This window comes from Lissotriton vulgaris, chromosome 5 (assembly GCF_964263255.1).
Source record: "Lissotriton vulgaris chromosome 5, aLisVul1.2, whole genome shotgun sequence".
In the NCBI taxonomy this organism is placed as follows: Eukaryota; Metazoa; Chordata; class Amphibia; order Caudata; family Salamandridae; genus Lissotriton; species Lissotriton vulgaris.
Genome location: NC_141693.1, coordinates 738,531,409 through 738,554,512, shown reverse-complemented (window position 1 = coordinate 738,554,512; position 23,104 = coordinate 738,531,409). Strand labels below are relative to the sequence as shown.

The 23,104-nt window shown below is 44.3% G+C and overlaps 1 protein-coding gene across 1 annotated transcript in view; it reads right to left on the bottom strand.

Moving 5' to 3' along the window:
• The window catches only part of LOC147711467 (basic phospholipase A2-like), a 215,838-nt gene that overhangs the window by 146,892 nt on the left and 45,842 nt on the right, over positions 1 to 23,104 (bottom strand). The window contains exon 2 of the mRNA XM_086922171.1: positions 18,640 to 18,691. Coding sequence (XP_086778297.1) covers positions 18,640 to 18,679 — 40 coding nt within the window. The 5' untranslated portion in view covers positions 18,680 to 18,691. The remainder of the gene's footprint in view (positions 1 to 18,639; positions 18,692 to 23,104) is intronic.

The following is a 23,104-nucleotide window of genomic DNA, read 5'->3' as shown; positions in this document are numbered from 1 at the left end:
AAATGTGAACTAAAGAACATTAGTTTAAGGTTTAGCAAAGTATGCGGGAGCAATTTTTCTCCATGACAGCAGATCATGTATGCACCTTTTAGAAGACTGATTTCTCAGTCCAAAACGCTGGGGGCACAGCAGGCAAATGTGTGTGCAAAAAGAGAAGCACTGCTAATCTGATGCAGTGTGCACCACCTACAAATGCACGCTGAAAATCATGTCACATTTTCATACAGTACTAGGAAATAATGGCCAGCACTTTTCCTGAGCCATTACATATTCCATCACCATTTTTGTACCAGAAATTAAAATATCACAAGAATCAATCCCACTACATGCCATGTTGCTGCTATTGCTTATCGCGAGATGAGTGCAAGCTGCACTCACTTCGGCACGTGAATAGGAAGGGGGCATGTAGGGAAAATGTTTGCCAGCAACATTGGGCAAAGTTGGAAAATTCATTTCAACGGCACCAGCTTAAGTTATCCGGCATCATCCTAAGGGAAAACACTGTGCCCTGCCTGCTGCAAACCTGGATCTCCTGTTGTAAATATCTCATGGGCAGAACTTCCGGCACCAGGAAAGCTTTGCTTGATGGCAACTGTGAGGGGGTGCAGGGGATCAGCATGGAGCCTGGAAACAATGGCACAGTAGAAAGCTTGGATGGTGGATCTCCTGTGTGTGTGTGTGGGGGGGGGCTGTGTGTGTGTCTGTAGCTTTTTTTGTAGGTGGCTGTGTGTGTGGGTGGCTCTATGTGAATGACTGTGTGGGTGGCTCTGTCTGAATGACTGCGTGAGTGGCTCTGTCTGTGTGTGCGCGGGTGGCTCTGTCTGTGTGTGCCCGGGTGGCTCTGTCTGTGTGTGCGCGGGTGGCTCTGTCTGTGTGTGTGTCTCTGTCTATGTGTGTGTGCGTGGCTCTGTCTATGTGTGTGTGCACGGCTCTGTCTCTGTGTGTGTGTGTGTGCGCGGCTCTGTCTGTGTGTGTGTGTGTGTGTGCGCAGCTCTGTCTGTGTGTGTGCGCTGCTCTGTCTATGTGTGTGTGGCTCTGTGTGCTCGAATACTCTCTACTACTCTCTAATGCTCACCTATTGCCATTGTAAATAACAATGCCATTTATTTATGTTTAAAAAAATGTTTAAAAAAAAAAATGTCATGAGCAATGCCAATAGCTCTACCTTTAATAATGCCGAGACCGTTGCATTGTAAATGCTTGTTTTGCATTTGTCACAACGAGTGGGACGGGTATGCACAGTCGTGGGTCCTGTGCTCACCATGCCACTGGAGTCAAGCTATCCTGGCTAATGAGGGGTGAAACGCCGAAACAGGTCCTAGAGAGGACCAGAGAGGACCTGGCCTAGCAGTTCGGGATGGACTGTTCCCACTGGGTGCAGCGTCAAGACTGATTTGCATTTGGCTGGGATCAAACTGGAAAGGCATGGGGAGCAAAGAAACGATGGATTTAGGCCCAGATAAATGATCTTTTTGCGAAAGCATTTAGGGCACAAATTCTCAGCGGAAACAGCAGGGACCCCAAAATGTGATGATCTGGCATGCCAACAGTTTATTGGCAAGTCTGCCGAATGCTAAATGATTCTAATGTCTTTGCAATGCAACCCAATGAACAGCAGATGTGAACTGAAAGCACGTGAATCGCATACAAGGGTCATTCACAGACCTTTCATAGTTATTTTCCAGTAAAATGTTTGTGTTTCTTCCTCTTGTTTTCAAATGCATTACATTCTCGAACAACTTAATGCAATAAATAATATGTTTCCCGCATATATTATGCAGAAAACAGTACTTTCGTGTATTAGCATATTTAAACAGTGTTTGGCGTAGATGCATTCTGTTGGAAGAGGCCTCTCTCTCGCTCTCTCTCTCTGTTAGCTGCCCCCTCTGTTTACCTTTCCCACGAACTGTGTTGCTTCATACATAGCTCCCCCTCCCCCCCCTACCCCGCAGGTTTCTGTCCCCTCGCCTGTGCTGATTCCCTCATCCTGCTCTACCTTTTTTAGCAATCCGCCTCAGAATGACGAACAGAAAAAAAGTGTTTGCATAATATTGTATAATATTGTAGCCCGTGAAGATACTGACCGTGCGTGGCTTTTTTCCTTGTTTAAAAGCCACGTAGCACAGTATGAGGGGGATGTTTTACAGCATGGATAGAACCATTGGCAAAGCCAATAGGTTCAACATCGAGACCAGTACACTTTGCCAATATTTTTTTCTTTCAGATATAGTTGATAGAGGAGCCAGAAAGTCAATTTCTACACGGGTTCAATTAATGTTATGCAGAGACTGAATTAGAGTTAGCTGACCCTGTGAGCACTCCAAGTGCATAATTTATCCCATAATCTTCCTCTATCTACTGTCTCAAATGCAGTGTGGAAGTCCACACAACCTCTGATTTATCTCAATGGACTTCTTTACAATTGCTGACAGAGCAAAGCTCTAGTCAGTTGTGGAGTGGCCTGGCGAAAGCCTCCATGCTCGAAAGGAAAAAGATTATTATCCAAACCCTGTTAATAATACTGTTGTAACTTTACAGTGGTCCCTTCCTCCCGGCTGTTCCCCCCTCCCCTCCCGCTGTTGTGGTTCAGTCCAGCTGTCAGCCTAGAGGCAGCCTTAGAATGTTGGTGATTTGATATTCCGCCCAGCTGGGAGCACCTGATGAAAAACTTACTCATTAAACTATTATAACTCTTCACCTTGTAGAGTGTATTTATTACACTTTTTTGGCGACGAGGGTCAAGGAGCAGAGCCAGGGTCAGCGTGGTGCCCCCTCCCTGGATGAAATTATACTGGGACGGAAGAATTTGAAGGAAGATCAACTTACCCTGCGTGAGAAGCTTTGTCTGGCGTCACCACAGCGTTTCCACTCTGCATCGCGCCACCACACCACCGTTTTCAGGAAAATATAGACTGAAGAAAGCAAACGGTAATCCTGAAAATATCCTGACAGGGGCCGCTAGCTGTTGACTTTGGGATACACCGCGAGTGATTCTTGTTCACAGAGAAGGAAGTCCGTCCACCGTTTTCAAAGGACTTACGGAGGTGAGCTGCGGTGTGCTGTGTGCAGAGTGGCGTTTGAGGTAAACATCTACGGGACTTTCTACACCGTTTATGGGTGGCGAAGCTGGCGGTGAGTCAGTCAGCACTTGTGAGGCGAGCAATGCTGGGTCGGGTGAATGGTGCGGCACGCTGAAGCGGAGGATTCAACACTGCCTACTTGACGAGTGGCCGGGTGTGAGCTCGTGAGACTTGACGGCTCCAGCCAGCGCCGTAACTGAAGCGCAGCGGCCCGAGTGAGCAGTGCTGGTTCGGCGCGTCTTCTCAGCAAGTTGCGGTACCGGATTGATTCTTGTGGGTCTGTTGCAGCGTTCACCATATTCTGCCTCCTCACGGTGGTTTGGTGAAGGGGGGCTCAGCTCAACGAGCGCTTACGTGTGGCAGAATTGTGTTCCTCTCGACGAGCTCTGGAGAGGTATCTACGATCTCCACAGGAAGTTCCCGCCCAGAACCAAACAAAGTGGGAAATGAAGAGACAGAAATAGGACTAGGGTTGTTTCTTCAGAAAAAGGATTTAAAAGCCAGTATTGAGTTTTTACTTGGTGATTCTCGATTTTTGGGGTGGTGTAAACTCTCATGTGCATATTAATGTTTAGTGTCCATGCTAGATTGTACCATTTTTACATTATTATAGTGTAGTTTATTTCCTCCCTATATCCAACCCCAGGTTTAGTTTTTTTTGTTTTTCCAGCACAGTAATTTAGTGTCATCCTGTGGATGGCCATGGCAGGTGCAGGAATGAGCCAGCCCCCACCCTTCCTAAATGAACTGGGGGAGCCCGAAATACCATGGAAGAGATGGGAAGGGATTTTCAAGTCCTATCTCATAGCAATAGGAGGAGGGAATTATAACAATGTGAGGAAACAGCACATTTTGAAACACAATTTGGGCATACATGGGAGAAAAGTGTTCGAGGATATAACTGGCAGGTAAGCATGGGCGGAAAATACGTTACGCTCGCGGATTTTGCGGATTTTCGGTAAATTCGCAATCCGCGAGATTCGCGAATTTCCCGCAAAATCCGCAAATTCGCACGCAGCGGATTTTTTTTCTTTGCGGTGTAAGTTCGCAATTGCGAACATGTAGGTGTGGCGGGCAGCAACAATCTTGCACTCGCGAAATTACAAAAATTGCAATTCTGCACAAGAAATCTACTAGCAAGCAGCATAGACCTTCTGAAAATGATTATTTTTATCAAAATAATTCCTCAGGTTGACATTTGCCTGCACTTTTTTAGATTTGAGGCCTTTTGATTTTCTTTGGATAACTTTTGGATTAGAAATCAACTTTCTCATATAAGCTTGGTGGGGCATTAAAGTTGTTGTAATGCTGCTCCGCAGGAAAACGAGTTTTGCAAAAGTGAAAGCAGGTTCAAAAGTTCAAACTCATCATTAGTAACCGTTCCCTGTAGTGCTTCCTGACAAGGGCCCCTCCAGAGTTCAGTTGCTAGTTGCAACAATTGTATGACCCTGCTCTGACCCTCACAGCAGGCTCATAGAATAGCTACAAGTAGGCCACAAAGGTCCTGGGAAAAAAATTGCACTGCAACAGAAAGCAAATTACAGATAAGGAAGCAGGTGCCAGACTGGAATTTTAAAACAGTGACACATTAATAAATCAACCCCAAATTAATTCATGTCAGTTGAAGCAGGCAGGTGTGCTTGCTTTTTCCCCCCATAATCTACAGTGATGATGAACCAGAGGGTGGCATAAGGCATTGATGTACCAGAGGGTGGCATGGGTGAAACAGAGGAGGCAGGGGTGAAACAGAGGGTGCTGGGAACCTGTGATGATGAACCAGACGTAGAAACAACATAATCGTGACCGTTGCGAGCCGACATGTAAGTTCGCAATTGCGAACTGTTACAAAACCCTCGCGAACTGTCAGAAATCCTTGCGAACTGGCAGAAATCCTTGCGAACACCAAAAAAAAAATCCGCAAATTCCCAGTTCAGTTGCTATTTGCAACAATTGTATGACCCTGCTCTGACCCTCACAGCAGGCTCATAGAATAGCTACAAGTAGGCCACAAAGGTCCTGGAAAAAAAAATTGCACTGCAACAGAAAGCAAATTACAGATAAGGAAGCAGGTGCCAGACTGGAATTTTAAAACAGTGACACATTAATAAATCAACCCCAAATTAATTCATGTCATTTGAAGCAGGCAGGTGTGCTTGCTTTTCCCCCCCATAATCTACAGTGATGATGAACCACAGGGTGGCATAAGGCATTGATGTACCAGAGGGTGGCATGGGTAAAACAGAGGGTGGCAGGGGTGAAACAGAGGGTGCTGGGAACCTATGATGATGAACCAGACGTAGAAACAACATAATCGTGACCGTTGCGAGCCGACATGTAAGTTCGCAATTGCGAACTGTTACAAAACCCTCGCGAACTGTCAGAAATCCTTGCGAACTGGCAGAAATCCTTGCGAACCCAAAAAAAATCCGCAAATTTGCGAGAATTCGTGGATTTTGCGGATTGCGAGTTCGCAAATTCGCAAAATTCGCGAACGCCAGATTCGCAAAATTCGCCCATGCTTACTGGCAGGCTAGTTGATGATGAACAAGAAGAAGTAGAAGGGGTGAATGTATATGAGTATACTTTGTTGAAACTGGAGGAACACTTTAAAATTAAACTAAATGTTGTGCTGGAGAGGCACAAGTTCTACAAAAGGGCCCAGAAGAAAGATGAAAAAGTTACAAACTATGTAGCGGTTCTGAGGGGTTTAGCAGCAACGTGTGAATTTGGGGCACTGACTGATTCAATGATAAGGGACCAAATTGTGAGGTGCACTAATGACCCCAGGATACAAGAGGAACTCCTTACTAGGAATCCTGACTTGGAAGAGGCATTGAGTATAGCTAAAGGGTTGGAGCATACAGCCCTGTGTATGAAAGAGATGAAAATACATGAGGGAGCAATCAGAGAAAAAATAGAGAGCAAAGGATCACACGAGGGGGAGACTATTTGTAAAGTAGGGGAGAAGGCTAAGGTTGGTCAGCGCAACAACCCTCAGGGTTTATTTTGTTACAATGTGGCAGCCCAAGTCATCTAGCGAACAACTGGAAGTGCCCTGCAAGGGATACTCTGTGTAGGAAATGTAACAAAAGAGGGCATTTCTCTAAGGTGAGTAAGAATTTCAACCAAAAAGTACATATGGTGGAAAATGTAGAAATTGAAGATGGGAGAGAGAAAACATATATTTTCCAGGTGGGGGATGAGGAGGAAAATGAATGTAATGAATATCCTAAATGTGAAATTACTTTGGATGGAGAAAAAATTGTTGCTTTTGCTGGTTCATGCTCCCCTTACACGCTCATAGACAAGAGGGAGTTTGATGAGAAGTTTGCAGGACGAGGTGTAGTGTTAGAGAAGGCAGACATAAATCCAGTAGGATACTTCAAGGAGCGTATCCCGCTTGAGGGTATGACAAAAATGAGAATAACCTTTAAAGATAGGCACACGGTAGGGAAAGTGTATGTCTCCATGAGAGGTTCTAATCTGTTGGGTTGGAAACATCAGAAGGAACTAGGCATTAAGCTAGACCCCAACAACAGAGAACAAGTGCTTTTAGTGGAACCCACCAGTGTAGCAGAGGATGTCACCCAGGAGTTTAAGAAAGTGTTTAGTGAAAAGCTGGGGGTGCTAAAGAACTATGTGCACAGGATTACACTCAAGGAGGATGCCGAGCCAGTGATACACAAAACACGCTCCATACCTCTACGCATGAGAGAGCCCTTGAAAACCGAGTTAGACAAATTGGTCAGCCAAGGGGTGATTAAAGAAATAGAGACATCTGCTTGGTGGGCTCCGGTCGTTCTCACGACCAAGGATGGAGGAAAGAACATTAGGTTGTGTGTAGACCTAAGAGACTTGAATGCAAACATCCTGATTGACCGGTACCCACTCCCGAGAATTGGAGAGATGTTGACCACCATACAGGGTGCCAGGTACTTCAGTGTACTGGATCTGGATCTTATTAGTTGGTTTTTAGAGTATCAGTATGAGTGTCTGTATGCTTTGGTGGGGGTATTACTTAGTGCACAGATGCATAAATGACTGACTCACTGTTTGTATGTGTTTTGAAGACAACATGTGGGCAGGACTGTATGGGTGGGTGAGTGTGTGAATCACTGTCTTAATAGTATCTTTATGAGTAAATACATATGTTTTAAACTAGTATATTTGAGTATTGGTGTATATAAGTGATGTATATAAGTGAGTATATGTGAGAGCGAGAGAATGTAAGAGTTCCTGTATAAATAAGTATGTGTTTCTATAAGTGATTGTTTAAGAGAGTAAGTATGTGTACGATTCTGTAGAAGTAATTGTAGTGGTGGGTGTATAGCTGTATATGCAAGTAAATGGATGTTTGATAGTTTATTTGTATGTGTGAGTTTGTGTGTGAGTAACTGTATAGATGAGTGTCGGTGTGTAATAAGATGTATAGGTGTATAAGTACACATGATGAGTGAGTACATGTATGAGTGCCTATATAGAACTGTTAGTCAATGACTGGATGTGTATGTAGATTTTAGAATTACTGAATAGGTTGTTCTAACTGGAATTGGTTTTTCCATTTTTTTTTAAAATGTTAGTTTCTATTTTTTAATGTGTGTATCAAGGGTTATATTACGCTATTATGCTGAGAGGAGGCCTGTCACTCTTTCACAAGGATGATGTCATCTGTGATGTCATCAGTGATGTCATTTGAGATGTCATCAGTGATGACATGAGTGATGTCACTGACCATGTCATGAGTGATGTAATATGTGATGTCATCAGCAGTGCATTGCAGGCGCGCGAGTTATAGTTAACTATAACGGGGGAATTTCAATGGTTTTGTATGAGTGAAATGTCCAGCTAACTATACGTGTGTGAAACCTATGGTTTTTCAGTGAATTTCTAAGGTTTTTTAAATGCTAATTTTTAACTATAACGTGTGTGAAACCTATGGCTTTTTCAGTGAATTTCTAAGGTTTTTTAAATGCTAATTTTTAACTATAACATGGCTGAAACCTATGTTTTTTTCAGTGAATTTCAAAGGTTTTCTAAATACTAATTTTTAAATGTATTGTTATATTTTTTTTATATTGATTTACTACATTATTTTAAATTATTTATTTTTAGATATTTTATTTTTTAAATTACATTACATATTTTTTATATAAATTGAAAAATAAATGTTTTTAAAAATATTGAAATTGTAATTTTTTTTAATATATTTTTTATTTTATATATATTTTGTATAGCAGGCAATGATATCCTATGGAAGAAAATTCAAGTTACTGGTAAGTACAGATACATTTACTTTTCAGGAACAGTAGTGAGCTGAAAGATGCAGCACTGAGGTCTCTCCTGAAAACAGGTGAGTGAATCGGAATTCGTATTTTGGCTGATTTTTGAGGAATTTTTTAAAGTTCCAAAACTCCACACTTAGAAAAATTTCCAAGTGAACCCAGTCAATGTTATCCTATTGAAGGAAATTCAAGTTACTGTAAATACGATTAGAATCTTTTTTCAGGATCAGTAGTGGGCTGAAAGATGCAGCACTTAGGTCGCTTTTGATAACAGGTGAGTAAATCGGAATTTGTAGTTCGGTTGATTTTAGAGGAATTTTTTAAATTTCCAAAATTCCACACTTAAAAGTATTTCCAAGTAAAACATGTCAATGTTAGCCTATAGAAGGAAATTCAAGTTACTGTAAGTATGGTTACATTTACTTTTCAGGGTCCATCTGGGGCTCAAAGATGCAGCACTGACGTCTCTCGTGATAACAGGTGATGTAAATCGAAATTCGTAGTTCGGCTGATTTTACAGGAATTTTTTGAAACTTCCAAAACTCCACACTTAGAAAAATGTCCATGTGAAACCAGTCAATGTTAGCCTATGGAAGGAAATTCAAATTACTGTAACTATGATTAGAATCTTTTTTCAGGATCAGTAGTGGGCTGAAAGATGCAGCACTGAGATCTCTCTTGATAACAGGTGAGTAAATGGGAATTCGTAGTTCGGCTGATTTTAGAGGAATTTTTTGAAGTTCCAAAACTCCACACAAAAAAATTTCCAAGTAAAACATGTCAATGTTAGCCTATGGAAGGAAATTCAAGTTACTGTAAGTATTGTTACAATTACTTTTCAGGGTCCATCCTGGGCTCAAAGATGGAGCACTGACGTCTCTCGTGATAACAGGTGAGTAAATCGGAATTCGTACTTCGGCTGATTTTAGAGGAATATTTAGCTCAATAGTGAAGGAAGGGGGCGGGGCCTGAGGACACATGTGTGCAAACACGCCCTGTGGCGCGTTTTAGGTCGGGGAATATATTCCTCTTCAATCCTGAGGTCACCTGTGAGCCAACTAGTCCATCAGGTACCTCCAGTTTACGCCAGGGAGACTGTGTTGTAGGGAGATGTTCAGAGATCACGCCCCCTTTTTACAACACTCTGCAACGCAGCTCCGTGGCACTTACTAGAGGTAGCCATTGGACTAGTTGGCCTCTAGGGGACCTCTGGATTGAAGAGGAATATATTACCCAACCTAAAACGTGCCACAGGCCGTGTTTGCACACATGTCACCTCAAGCCCCGCCCCTACCTTCACCACTGTGCAAACATGCCCCGTAACGCGTTCTAAGTTGGGGGGATTAAGTCCCCTTGCATACTGGAGGTCCCTGGGGGCCAACTAGCCCACCAGGAACCTCCAGTATGCGCCAGGGGGCTGCGTTGCAGAGAGGTGTAAAAAGGGGCGTGGCCTCTTTACACGTCTCTGCAAGGGAGCCCCCTGGCCCATACTGGAGGCTCCTGGTGGGATAGTTGGCCCCCAGGGACCCCCAGTATGTGAGGAGAATTACTTCCCCCTCTGCAAACGCGCCAGGGGGTGCGTTTTCAGAGAGGTGCAGGGAGGGGGCGTGGCCTCCTCCCGATCCCGTAGTTAAAAAAAAAAACTTTTAAGAAGGGGGGCTGTGTAGTCCCTCTTCTTTTTCTTTTTTTTTGGCCCTGGGGACCCCATCCCCCAGGGCCTGCCCCCAATTTTCATTATTTTTTTAAACAAAAATATGGAAGGAGGCCACGTGGCTACCCTCATGCAGCTTTTTTCGGCCCCGGGGACCCTATCCCCCGCGGCATGGCCAACTTTATTATTTATATTTTTGTGGAGGGGGGCTGCATAGCCCCATTCCTACACTACCTTAAGGCCCCGGGGAACCCATCCCCCGCGGCCGGCCTTTTTATTATTTTTATTTTTTTATTTTTTGGAAGGAGGCCACGTGGCCCCCCTCCCGGGCCACTTCTGGCCCCGGGGACCCCATCCCCCGGGGCCTGGCCTTCCTCGTTGGAGGCCGTGGGGGGTCCCCAATCCCCCCACGGCCCTGCCGGCTCCCCGCATCCTGCGGGAGCCGGCATTGCTTTTCTGTATGGGGAGCAGCTAACATGCTGCTCCCCGTACAGAAAAGCAATCAGCTTTGATTTTTGAAAGAGAGAGCAGGTTTCCTGCTCTCTCTTTCAAAAATCAAAGCAGTTTGCTGTGGTAGGTTGGGAGCCGCGAAGCTCCGCCCTACCACAGCAAACAGCAGTGTCCCGGGGGTGGGCACCCTGGGACACTGCAGGAGCCGGCCCTGGGGGGTGATGGTCCCCTGGGCCATCAAGGGCTCCAGGAGGGGCGCCGCGCGGCCCCCCTCCCAAAATGTACAAAGCCCTGGGCGGGGTGGTCCCCGGGGCTGGGGGTCTGTCACGGACCCCCCTATTTGCATATTAGTGCCCGGGGGGGTGGCAGTCCCCGAAACGCGTGGGGGGGCTTGAGCCCCCCCCACATTGGTCTAATTTTAAAAAAATGAAGCCCGGGGGGTGGAGGTCCCCGGGGCTGCGGGGGGCCGAGAGCCCCCCACATACTTAAAAAGAAAGCCCCGGGGGGTGGCGGTCTCCGGGGCATGGGGGGCCTTAGAGGCCCCCCATCACAAATATTGAAGCCCCGGGGGTGGCGGTCCCCGGGGCTGTGGGGGGCCATGAGCCCCCGCATACTTTAAAAAAAGCCCCGGGGTGGCGGTCCCCGGGGCTACGGGGGGCTCTATGCCCCCTGCTAGCATAATAACTTTGCCCCGGGGGTGGCGGTCCCTGAGGCAGTGTGGGGGGGATTGGGCCCCCCCCACACTTTTTATAAAATATGCCCCCCGGGGGCTAATATTTAAAAAAGCACACAGTTTTTTTTTTCGCGGGGTACGCGTACCGTATGTGTACCTCGCAATTTAAATTGAAAAAAGAGCAGGCCTAGGGGTAGGATAACATTGGGAGAACCTTATTAAATTTTATAAGTGTAATTTTCAAATGGGTAGATATAACTGGTACCGAGATCTGGGCCAGCGTATTATTGCTCCCTGTGCCAATCCAGTTTAAACCCAGTCATATGCAAATCAGTCTTGACACTGCTCCACTTGGGAACAGTCCAGCCCACACTGCCAGGCCAGGTCCTCCCTGAACTAGAAACAAGCATCCTGGGATCATCTTCGGGGTTTCACCCCTCATCAGCCCGGCTACCTTGACTCCAGTGGCATGGAGAGCATGGGACCCACATCCGGGCATACCCGCCCCATTTGTGTGACAAATGCAAAAAGAACAATTGATGGACAGAATGCTGAACAATGAGCAAAGAACGATGGATTAAACCCAGATCTTTTTGACAGGTGTGAATGTTTGTCTACTTCAGCATTCTCTCCATCATTTGTTCGTTTTACATTTAGAAAGTAGACATTTTCTTGTCATAGCCATTTGGTGCCTGCATCCTGTCTCTGGGCACCTGACTGGGTGTAGTTGGCAGTGGGCTTTGTGTATTTGTTTTCGATAGCCACACACAATGAGAGCATAGTTGTGTCTACAAGGACCATCACTGACAGGATAGTAGGGAGGAGCTGGACCCAGCCACTCTTACACCTGAATAGGCTGTGTCCTGTCTCCACACAAAGGGCTGCATAGCCCCTGTAGCTAGTCTGGAGCTAGGGAAAGGAAGTCGGGACATCTGTGCACTTTAAAGCCATGTCTTTAGCATTCTCCCCACTTCAAAGGCACCACTAGGTATAAATACTGGACCTTAGACATCACCGCAGTAATACACTTCTGGACCTGTGGTTACTGTGCCAGGAAGGACTGATGTGCTGCTGAAGGACTGCCACTCTACTGGCCTGCACTTTGTTGGACTCCTGCTTTACTGTGCTGATCTGCTGCCTGCTGCCCTCTTGCCTGGGTGAGAGGAATGGACCTGCATCTCCTGAACCCTGATCCCAGAGTGACTTGGAGGGCTAGCTAATAATCCTCCTAATCTAAAACCTCAGGAGCATAACAGGCTTTTAACCACCTGCACTCTGCCATCTGTGAATCTACCCTACCACAAGGTGCCACTTAAATCCTGGACTCTTGGAAGGTGCTTGCCTGTGAAAACAAAGTATCTTTTCTTCTGAGTGATGCTCTCCGACTTATCCTGCCTGGATTAGACCTGTCACAAAAGACTGGCATTGCCGCCGCAACCTGCATCTTGGAACCTCACAAGCCCCGTCGACGGGATCCTTGACATCAATGCAAAAGATCATTGCATAGCAGCCTTGTTGCATCTCGGAACCGACACATCACCTTGGCTGCACAATACAACTTAAATGCAGATCCACTCACCTCTCGCAAACCAGATTTTAAGGTACTTCATTCAGCTGGCTAACTTGGGCTCTGTATCCGGCCCACACATCATCCCAGTTGGCCTAAATTTGTGACTTTGTTCTGGTCTGGCGCAATTAGATAGCACCAACAAGCACAAAGCACTACGGGGAATATTTTACTGAAAAACATTGAAATTCAGTACCTCCGATTCTACTAATTGGATTTTTATCATTTTGGTCTTGTTTTATTTATTAAATTCACATCTAATTTAATCTGATATGGGATCTTTTTGTTTGGTGTTTTCACAGTTTTACTGTTTGAAATACTTTACACATTGCCTTTGAGTTTAGGCTTCCTGCGCTGTGCCAAGCTACCATAGGGTGAGCACAGGCTAATTTGGTGTTTGCCTGCAATTTACCCAGACTAGGCTTGTGGTTGCTGCTTGACCAAGGCTCATACACCAGTCAGCCTGTAGTCCAACACTTTAGAAGTCCATTTATAATGTTAACACCTTATATGTTATTGCTAAATTCTTTAAAACTAGTACGCCCTGTCATGCACAATGATCACTACCTTCATTTCTCATTACAATAAAATCAAGAAGAAAAGTTAAACCATCATGAGGAACAAATATATAGTGTAGGAGGCTGGCTTTGTATTTGGTGCACACTTATTTAAATGATGGACTTTGCACTAATCCAGGCAGCCCTTATGGTGATTGTAGTGGTCTTTGATAACGTTTGAAAGCTCTCAAAGTGGTAACTGGGGAGAGCAGCTTTCAGGCTTATCTTGGAGGAGTGTTAAGCAGTTTTCAAGAAGAAGGACCGTTCCTAATGGGCCCTGAAGAAACCCTGTGGAAGACAGAAGTTGGATATGCACCCCACCCATTGATACTCCAGGAACCAGGATATCTACACCAGAGAAGCGGTGCGCATAGGTGCAAAGTGGTTTCGGAAAACGCCGTAGACCACAATGGGGTACTTCAGAAAAGATGCCACTGGAGAAGACTGCAAAAAGACCAACTGATGGACAGAATGCAGAACAATGTCATACATTCACCCCAGTACAGGGATCTGGGCCTAAATCCATCGTTTTTTTGCTCTCCATGCCATTCCAGTTTGAACCCATATGCAAAACAGTCTTGACCCTGCGCCGAACAGGAATAGTCCAGACCGAACTGCCAGACCATGTCCTCCCTGTATTGGAAACTAACATCCTAGGACCGGTTTCAGGCTTTCACCCCTATAAGCGAGGATAGCTTGACTCCAGTGGCATGGAGAGCACGGGACCCACGTCTGAGCATACCAGTTCCACTCAGGGTGACAAATGCAGAAAGAACAATTGATGTACAGAATGCAGAGCAATGTCATACACTCTGAATAAGACTGTGCAAGAGTCCGGCGGAATCCAAGGGTGGTTTCTTGAAGAGGAGAACCTGTAAACAGAGGCGACAGAGTCTATGTCACTCCGAGGTGACCAGGATGTAACGAAGAGCAATGCCCACCGATGTTGGACTGTTAAGATGTGTTGACGGTGACCTTGTTGATGCAGCTGTGAGGATCAGGCAATGCTGAGGAAGTCCAGGAGCTATGCACGAGATGTCTAACGTCGGAAGTCACGAACCAGCGGGTCGTTCTCTGGCAGGAGCACCAACAAGCCTTGGCAGCTGCAACTAGCTTGGAGACCGAAAAAGGAGCAATGTTGAGACCAGCAAGGTCCACAGGGCTCACCACAAGCAGTAAAATCAGAGCAGGCCCGAGCATGCAAGGGAGCCCACTGGAGCAGAAGACCCTCAATAGGACCCACAGGCCGAAGGCACAAGAGTCTCAGGAGGACCTCGAGCAGCTCACCACAAAGGAAGTCCCACGGTGCAGAGGATGTGGTGACATGCTGTACTTGACAGGAAGAAATGGTGGAGGCTGGAGCTTCTTGCAGCCCAAATATCTCTGAAGTGCAGAGCCATTAAGCCTTGGCAATAGCAAGTCAATGTGGTGCACATGGGTTTGGTCCCCATGGTTTCGACGGGGAGAACTTACTTCAAAATTGCACAGAACACAGGTCAGGCCTCGCAGCAGTTGCAGAACCATCACCTGTGTTGCTGAGCCTTTCAAAGCCAGTGGGACATCAGGAGCAGCAGACCGGTCAGCTTCGTTGCGGCACCTGCAGATGCAGGGGAGTGACTCCTTCACTCCAAGGTAGATAACTTCAAGTGTCCTTGATGCCCACAGTTCTGTTGAAGATCCTGGATGAAGCGCATACACAGACAGTGAAGAAGACTTGCAGAACAGCAAGACCATGAGCCACAGGAGTCTTCCTTGATGCAGTCTTGGTTCCAGGCGAAGTCCAAGTGTCCAGACAATCGAAGAGTGACGTGGTTTCAGTCTTGACCCACGATGAATCTGAGGACCACCACAGGTAAAACCTTAAATATTCTAAGTCAAGGGTCCCTCCCAGAGGAGGGGCTGGAAAGAGGGGCGGATACTCCCATGCCCTTTGTCAAATTTTGCACCAGAGGAGGAGCCAAGGGCTCCCCTAAACTGGTTTCAACTCGAGTATGCAAGGAGAGCACCAAATGTGCTCTTCAAAGTACTCTGTTGGCACTGGCAAGTGCCCCCATCCCTGCCCAATACACTAAGTCCTGTCCAAGATGTGGTCACACCTCCCTGCGACAAGAAGCCTATTGTTCTACGTTCCCCTGATCGACCTTGGCTCAGCAGCAGGAGGGCAGAATCGTGTCTGTGGTCGGCAGCAGGTCTAGCTTGCTGTTAGACCCTGAAAGGCTGTTACCAGGAGTATAGGGGGGTACCCCAAGGGAGCCCCCATTACATAGAATCATACCTCCAACACCAGAATCGGGTTGGGTTATGATTCCAACATGTATGATACCATACCTGATCAGGTGTGGTGCAGCCATTTTATAGTTAGACATCTTGTAATGACTGATGTCCACTATATGTATCAAAATGGTTGACGCACTTACAAAGGCTGGAGAATCGACTCCTGGGTTTTGTAGGGGTGTCCTGCTCATGCAGGGGCACCCTCACACTTATAACCAAGCACCCTGCCCTCAGGATTGAAGAACCTGCCATAGGGTGGACTTATGGGTTTTAAGTGCACTGACCTCAGATATGAGGAAACATATCTGTTGTGAGAGGTGCAAGCACCAACTCTTGCAGACTGCATTGGCAGGCCTGTAGTCACAGTTTGAGTGGGCTTCCATGGGTGGCAAAATACATGCTGCAGCCCATGGGAGACGCCTGGTGTACCTATGCCCTGGTTATAAGTGTACATCAGCAGCCAATTGTGGAGGTAAAACAGTACTTACCATGGTCAATTTACGTAGCAAACACAAGGACTGTGGTCCTGATTAGCAGGATCCCAGTCAGACTAGTCAATAACATACTGACCCCAAGCAAAAAGTGGGGATAAGCATGAAAGCAGATCCTAATTTCTCACATATAGTCAATAGGGCAGTGATGAGAACCAAAGCAAAAGGTCTTGCCACTGGACTATGATGACCAAATCGCCTGTTTTGGCACTTCTCCCTAGCAAGCTATACACATGGTTCGCTTCATTCGGGTGAAGTACTGCTGGTAGCATTGTATTAAGAATAATACACATTTCAAGAAGTGCTTTTAATACTTCATCCACTTTCGTTGGTTTAATTTTCAGAATAAAATCACCAGCTATAATCCGAATACCTTCCACGTATTCCGATCTACGATTGGATAATATGATTTCTTTTTTATCCAGGAAAATATTCAAATTAGATTTTGATTCCTAGTGTCAATAAATATTCACTAGAATTAATCCTATACGTTGATCGTTGTTCATTTGCACATCAATAACTTAAGGTTTTGAGGTAATATTTCAGAATGCATACCTTAATTCTCACCAGTCCATTCTAGTGAGTTGCCTATGGTGTTATTATGTTTCCAATGCTGGTCTTGTTAGAAATTGGGTTCTTGTTTGAAGTGGGTGTGAGCCCTCTTCAAGCAAGCACCACAATCCTTGTCAGGGTGAAGCTAAAGCGATTGAAAATGACATGCGTAGGAAAAGGCACCCAATGGGACTGAGGCAAGGTCCCATATCAGGCCTGCTGCGAGGCTTTGCAGGCCGGCATAAGCAGCAAAGGACTCCCAACAGAAAATTTACCTTGTTCAGAGAGGGAAATGCACAAAGCTTTGTGAGGCATGGTGGGCTCCTGCGTCAGACTCGAAGAGCGAAGACCAGGGGCTGCAAGACTGCAGTGGAGGTGTCCTGCGTGGAAAAGTGTTTTTTGAAAGGGTGCCGCAAGGTCTGGTGGGCTCCTGCGTGGGGCTCGAAAGTGGAGACCAGGTGCTGGAAAGCTGTGACGGTGAGTGCAGGGCGTAAAAAGGTGCGAAGCTTAGTTTGTGGCATCTGCTGAGGCTTGGCAATGGGTTGCGTCGGTTCTGGGCTAGGCTTTGCGTGGATCTTGCGTCAAGCAGGGGAAACTGGTGCAGGGAACAGAGTGTGAGGCATGGTGGGGCTCGGCGCTAGGTCTGACACAGTCATCAGGAGCAGAGAGACTGTGTGGGCGATGACTTGCATCGTCTAACATTGTGTTGCAGTGAAAGTAGTAAAGAGTACACTCTGACAATTACCAGTGTACAGGATCAGTGGGTGCAGGCTAGAGAGTCAGGACTCCAGTCCACATAGGCAGAGCAACTGGGACGAGGTAAACAGCTGAGAAGCCTTGTCTGGTGTCTCCAGTCCAAAGATGATCTGAGGCAGTACCTGAGATCGACCTTTTGAGGTGGGGGACAGAGTGCTGACACCTAAGCCGGTCCTGTCCAGTTCCTCTCTCCTTCCCCTGACATACCAACATGTCTGGGCCCTCCCCCTGCGACCCCAGCTCATCCTAACCTAGCCCCGTAGTGAAAAATAAAATGATGATATTGGGTTTATTTTCATTTTACTTTCCTTTCTCGTGCTCTACGACTAGTGGAATGAGGCTCCCCTGCCTTAGAAGAGGAGCCAGAGACTACACACAGGAAAGGCCCCCGAGACAGAAGGCAGAAAAACACAGACTTTCTAAAAGTGATATTTTTAACTTAAGAATCCAAAATCCAACTGTACCATTAAAGAGGATTTAAAATTCTAACATAAATGTGTAAGAATTATTTCTCTAGCTGCTCCCATTGTGATTCTAGCCTTTAGTGGTTTCACAAATGTGAATCATTGTCAGTCTATGGGAGAGCCAGGCTTTGCATCAATAAAAGGCGAATTTGGGAGATTTTCACTGTTAGGACATGTAAAACCTATATGACACTGCTTTTTAACTACACAGCATCCTGCACTTTGACCTGAAATGGCCTACTCTAAGGGTGACTTACAAGTGATACAAAGGAAGGTTTAAGGCTTGGTAGGGGTTTTTCCTGCCAAGTCGAAATGGTAGTTTCAAAACTACATTGCAGGCTGCACGAGTTCAAGCCTGAGACAAAGGTTTAGTGCTACATTATTGAGTGGCACAATAAGTGCTGCAGCACACTAATAGCGTTTAACTTTCAGACCCTGGGTACCATTGCACAGGGATACCAACTGCATAAGGTTTAGGGCTCCCGGTTTTATGACATTTTTTTTTTTACATTTCTGTCTGTATTTATCCATATACACACCAGGTAGAACAGGAACTGAAAGGGAACGCAGCGTCATTAATATGGGTAAGGCAGGAGTTTTGTGATTCCTACAGAAAGATGATTTTTCTCACTGACAAATCAGTACATCCTTCACAACCCAACATAGGCCAATGGAGGTGTAAACTAGTATTGTGAAGAATCATTAACCGCTTTGCAACCAGAGTCTAAGTGCATCATGTCCCTCTGTATGAGATCAAAAGAGTGAAGAAACAGATGGGGAATTTGGGATTATCTCAGCAGAAGTCATTCTTAGTTATCAAGAGCTGTATGTTTACTACTCACCGCAGGATATCAGCAACAGAGACAGGAGTGACGACGGCATCCCCAGATGTGTCTGTAAGAGAAAACGTTATTGGTATAGAGCTGAGAAGTATTCCTAGCGTCAGCGCATGTCACTGCGCACACTGAATTACAATTCTGTGTTTGTACATGTGTATCGTTGACAGCCTATGGTTGACGTTTTCCTCATGTCTCAGCATATCACTCTGCACCTTCCTCTGCAGACGTTTATGTATGGTTTGCTCCAAGGATCTGTGTATTACTGATAGCAGTTACTCAGTGTACTGTAGAATGCAATTACTCCCAGTTTTTACTCATAACTTTACCTGTTTGTTGTTGGCTGCGTGCATTCATTTTTAAGACTCGCCTAGGCAGCACTTGCCCTGTCTCCTCGAGACATGCTGTATTCAGGATATGGGCATATAGCTCCACCCACTTTCAGCCCTTCTTAATTTGCTCCTGTCCCTTTCCTTTTGCAAATAGTAGCGTTTCATTGGTCAATAAGCTTACTAGCCTCTCCTTAGTACCACTTGTCTCTTCTTGTAACCTCCCATTAGCATACCCCCTGTTACACATGTTGTTACTCCCTAGGTGTTTAATTACAGCCTCAGACACTTTTTTCTTAAAGGGCCTCAGGCAGGACACACGCTCGGTCCTAAGCAAGACTGGCAGTGGTTACTGTACACACTAGCACATCTCACATTTATTTAAGACTGTCTAAACATTTACCTTCATCAGCTCCACACAGTGTACAACCTAATCCGGAATTATTATAATAATTCTTTGTCACATTTCAAACCTACTAATTGAATATATGGACATAGCTATTTGAATGTATTTGTGGTGCTGTCATGCATGCAATGCATTATGGGTAGGGCAGATTTACCATATCTTCTGCAGGGTGCAGTACCATATGTGACCAAAAGTGGTCCCAAGGGACCTCTTTTTGCGACATATGATGCTGCACCCTGCAACATGGCTAGGTAAGAAACATCAGCAGTTATTATCCGAATAACTCCAGGGGCAGTACTATATGTATATGTATCCAAAATAGGTTCCATGGGACCTCTTTTTCACACATATGGTACAGCCCCCTGCAACATGGCTTGGTTAATAGCATTGGCATTTATAATGCCAATAACTCAACTCCAACAAATGCGAGACCAATTGCATTTCCAATGCAATAGGTCTCACATTTTTTAAGGTTAGAGCTGTTGGCAATGAAAATGACAATGGCTTTTACTTTTGCTTTTTTATACCATTGGCAATAGTGCTATGCAAGTATAATAATTTTAATACTTCTATTTGGTAACCAGGTACACAACCACACTTAGGGCGCTCAACTGAAGTATAGGGCACTGTAAGAAATAAAGGTATGCGTCTAGAGGAGTGCTCCATGGGGAAGAGTGGTTGGTTTCCAATTCTACCACATAAATTCCTCATAAAGAAGGAATACAATATAAAGCATAGGGGTTCTACCCCAAGCATACAAATCACTATTTACAGTCAAAAAAATATTTTTATAGTACAAAATTATTGAGACAGTCTCTATACAGTCTCTATACGTTGTTCCAAGTTTTCATTTCCAATATTCACAGTCCAGTCTGTTTCGAAGATACAGATTGATGCAAATATAAATTCAATTCAATGATAGCCTCCAGAATACAGCTTGATGCAAAGATAAATATACGGTAGGTAGCCAAAATATCGAAATTAAAATATCGATATACAATAATATCGATGTTTTAATTTCGATGGTATAGAATATCGATGTTGAATAATATCGATGGACAGAATATCAATTTTAAGGTATCTATGTTACTAATATCTAAATTTTGTTTAGTGTTATGTATTTTATATGTTTGTTAAACATGTTTTTTAATGTATGTTTAGAAATTAGTAATTTTGTTTACATTTTGTATTTTAGTATCAGAGCGGGTTGTGGGTTTATAGGGGAATAGGGTGGGAAGTAATTTAATTATAATTAATTCATTATTATGTTTTTTTAATATTTTTGATTAATAATGAATTATTAATTAATAAATAATTGGCAATTAATTATTATTAATTAGTTAATTAAATTAATAAGAGTTAATGTAGTAATATTTTTTATTTTTTGTTATTGTTAATTAATAATTAATTGGTAATTAATTATTATTAAGTTATTAAATGATAATTACATTTTTTATGTGATTTATTTATGTGAAGTGGGTTGTGTGTTTATAGGGGAATAGGGTGTGAAATAATTAAATTAAATTAATTAAAGAGATTGTATTTATTTATTGGTATTTATTAATAATTAATTGTAATTATTTAATTGGTAATTCGTTTTTAAAAAATATTTTATAATATTAATTATAAATCATTTATTAATAAATATGGTTTATTCTTGTAAATTTCTCGTTAATTAATTATTAATTGGTCATTAATTATGAATTGGTAATTCATATTTGTCAATTAGTTAATTTATAATTACATCAATGTAATAATATTAATTATTAATTGACTAATTGATATTTATATTAATTGTGTTTTTTTGTATGTGTAGTGTGTTGTGTGGTAAAGGGAGAGTAGCGTGGGAAGTAATTTTTTGTTATTTAAGTAAATATTATTATAAATATTTGGTATTTAGTAATATATTTTTGTACATAAAATATTACTTTTTTTGTTTAAAAAAATATGTAATTGATAAGTATGTTAATATAACTCCTACCCTATCCTGCGTTTTTGCTACTATTGCACCCTCTGGAGTGGGAATAGTAATTTGTACCCCCATGCTATCCAACCCTTTCCCTACTGTTGCACCCTTCGGAGTGGGAATAGTAATTTTTACCCTTACGCTATCCAACGCTTTCCCTACTGTTGGACTCTCTGGAGTGGGAATAGTAATTTTTACCCCCACGCTATCCAACGCTTTCCCTACTGTTGTACCCTTTGGAGTGAGAATAGTAATTTTTACCCCTACGCTATCCAACGCTTTCCCTACTGCTGCACCCTCTGGAGTGGGAATAGTAATTTTTACCCCTACGCTATCCAACGCTTTCCCTACTGTTGTACCCTTTGGAGTGGGTATAGTAATTTTTACTCCTACGCTATCCAACGCTTTCCCTACTGTTGCACCCTCTGGAGTGGGAATAGTAATTTTTACCCCTACGCTATCCAGTGCTTTCCCTACTGTTGCACCCTCTGGAGTGGGAATAGTAATTTTCCCCCTACGCCATCCAGCGCTTTCCCTACTGTTGCACCCTCTGGAGTGGGAGTAGTAATTTTTACCCCTATGCTATCCAACGCTTTCCCTACTGTTGCACCCTTTGGAGTGGGAATAGTATTTTTTCCCCTACGCTATCCAGCGCTTTCCCTACTGTTGCACCCTCTGGAGTCGGAATAGTAATTTTTACCCCTACGCTATCCAGCGCTTTCCCTACTGTTTCACCCTCTGGAGTGGGAATAGTAACTTTTACCCTTACACTATCCAACACTTTCCCTACTGATGCAATCTGTGGAGTAAGTATATATATTAATTTATATGTAGAGTTTTTAATTTATTTAAAATGTATATGTATTAGTTATTATTTTTTAAATATGTTTTAATGTTTATATCTATAATTTGTTAAATGATATGTATTTTAAAATAATTTTTACATTATTATTAATACATTAAAAAACGATATTTTTTACTTCTATATTTTTGTACTACGATATTTTTTTTCTTTATATTTTTTTACTTACCTTTATGTACATAGAACTTCGATATTTTTGATGTTGATATTTTTGCTTCGATATTTTTGTATGTCTATATTCTGTCTGTCGATATTGTTATGTTATGTTATGTTACTTCTAAAGCGCAGCATTCATCCTAAGCAGGATATCACGGCGCTGAGATTGTTGATGTCTGCGGTGGTCCAGTACATGAGTCTAGGTTCGGTTTTGACCGAAATTTGTGCTTGTTTGCTGTGTATGCCGTATGATCGCTGTTTAACTGTTTTTCCTCCGTTTTGACCTGCATTTGTGCCTGTATTTTATTGTGCCGTTTTGCCTCGTGTTTTGCCCTCCATTTGTGTATTTGTGCTTGTCTCCTTCCTGATTGCCCGCCTACCTCGCCGCCCTCCGCTCTCCCTCCCCGCTCCCGCTTCCCGCCACCGCCATTAGCCCCGCCCCTTTTCTCTTCTGTTCCCTCCCCGCTCCCGCCTCCCAGCTGCTCCGCCCACCCGCGCACTTCGCCTTAAATGGCGACCGTGCGAACGCGCAGCGGTCACGCGCAGCGGGCGCGCCGATTGTGCGCCGAAGGCGCGCCAAAGGTAAGCCCGTCTGCGCCCGTCCGCGACCGGACCGCGCCCAGCGCCAGGACCCCTGGCCCACGAAGACCCCGACCGACCCGCCTGACGTACTCCGCCGCCACCCTCATCGCACTCAACACCGGCCGACTCCCAGAATGCCACCAAGCCACACCACGACGCACCCACGGACC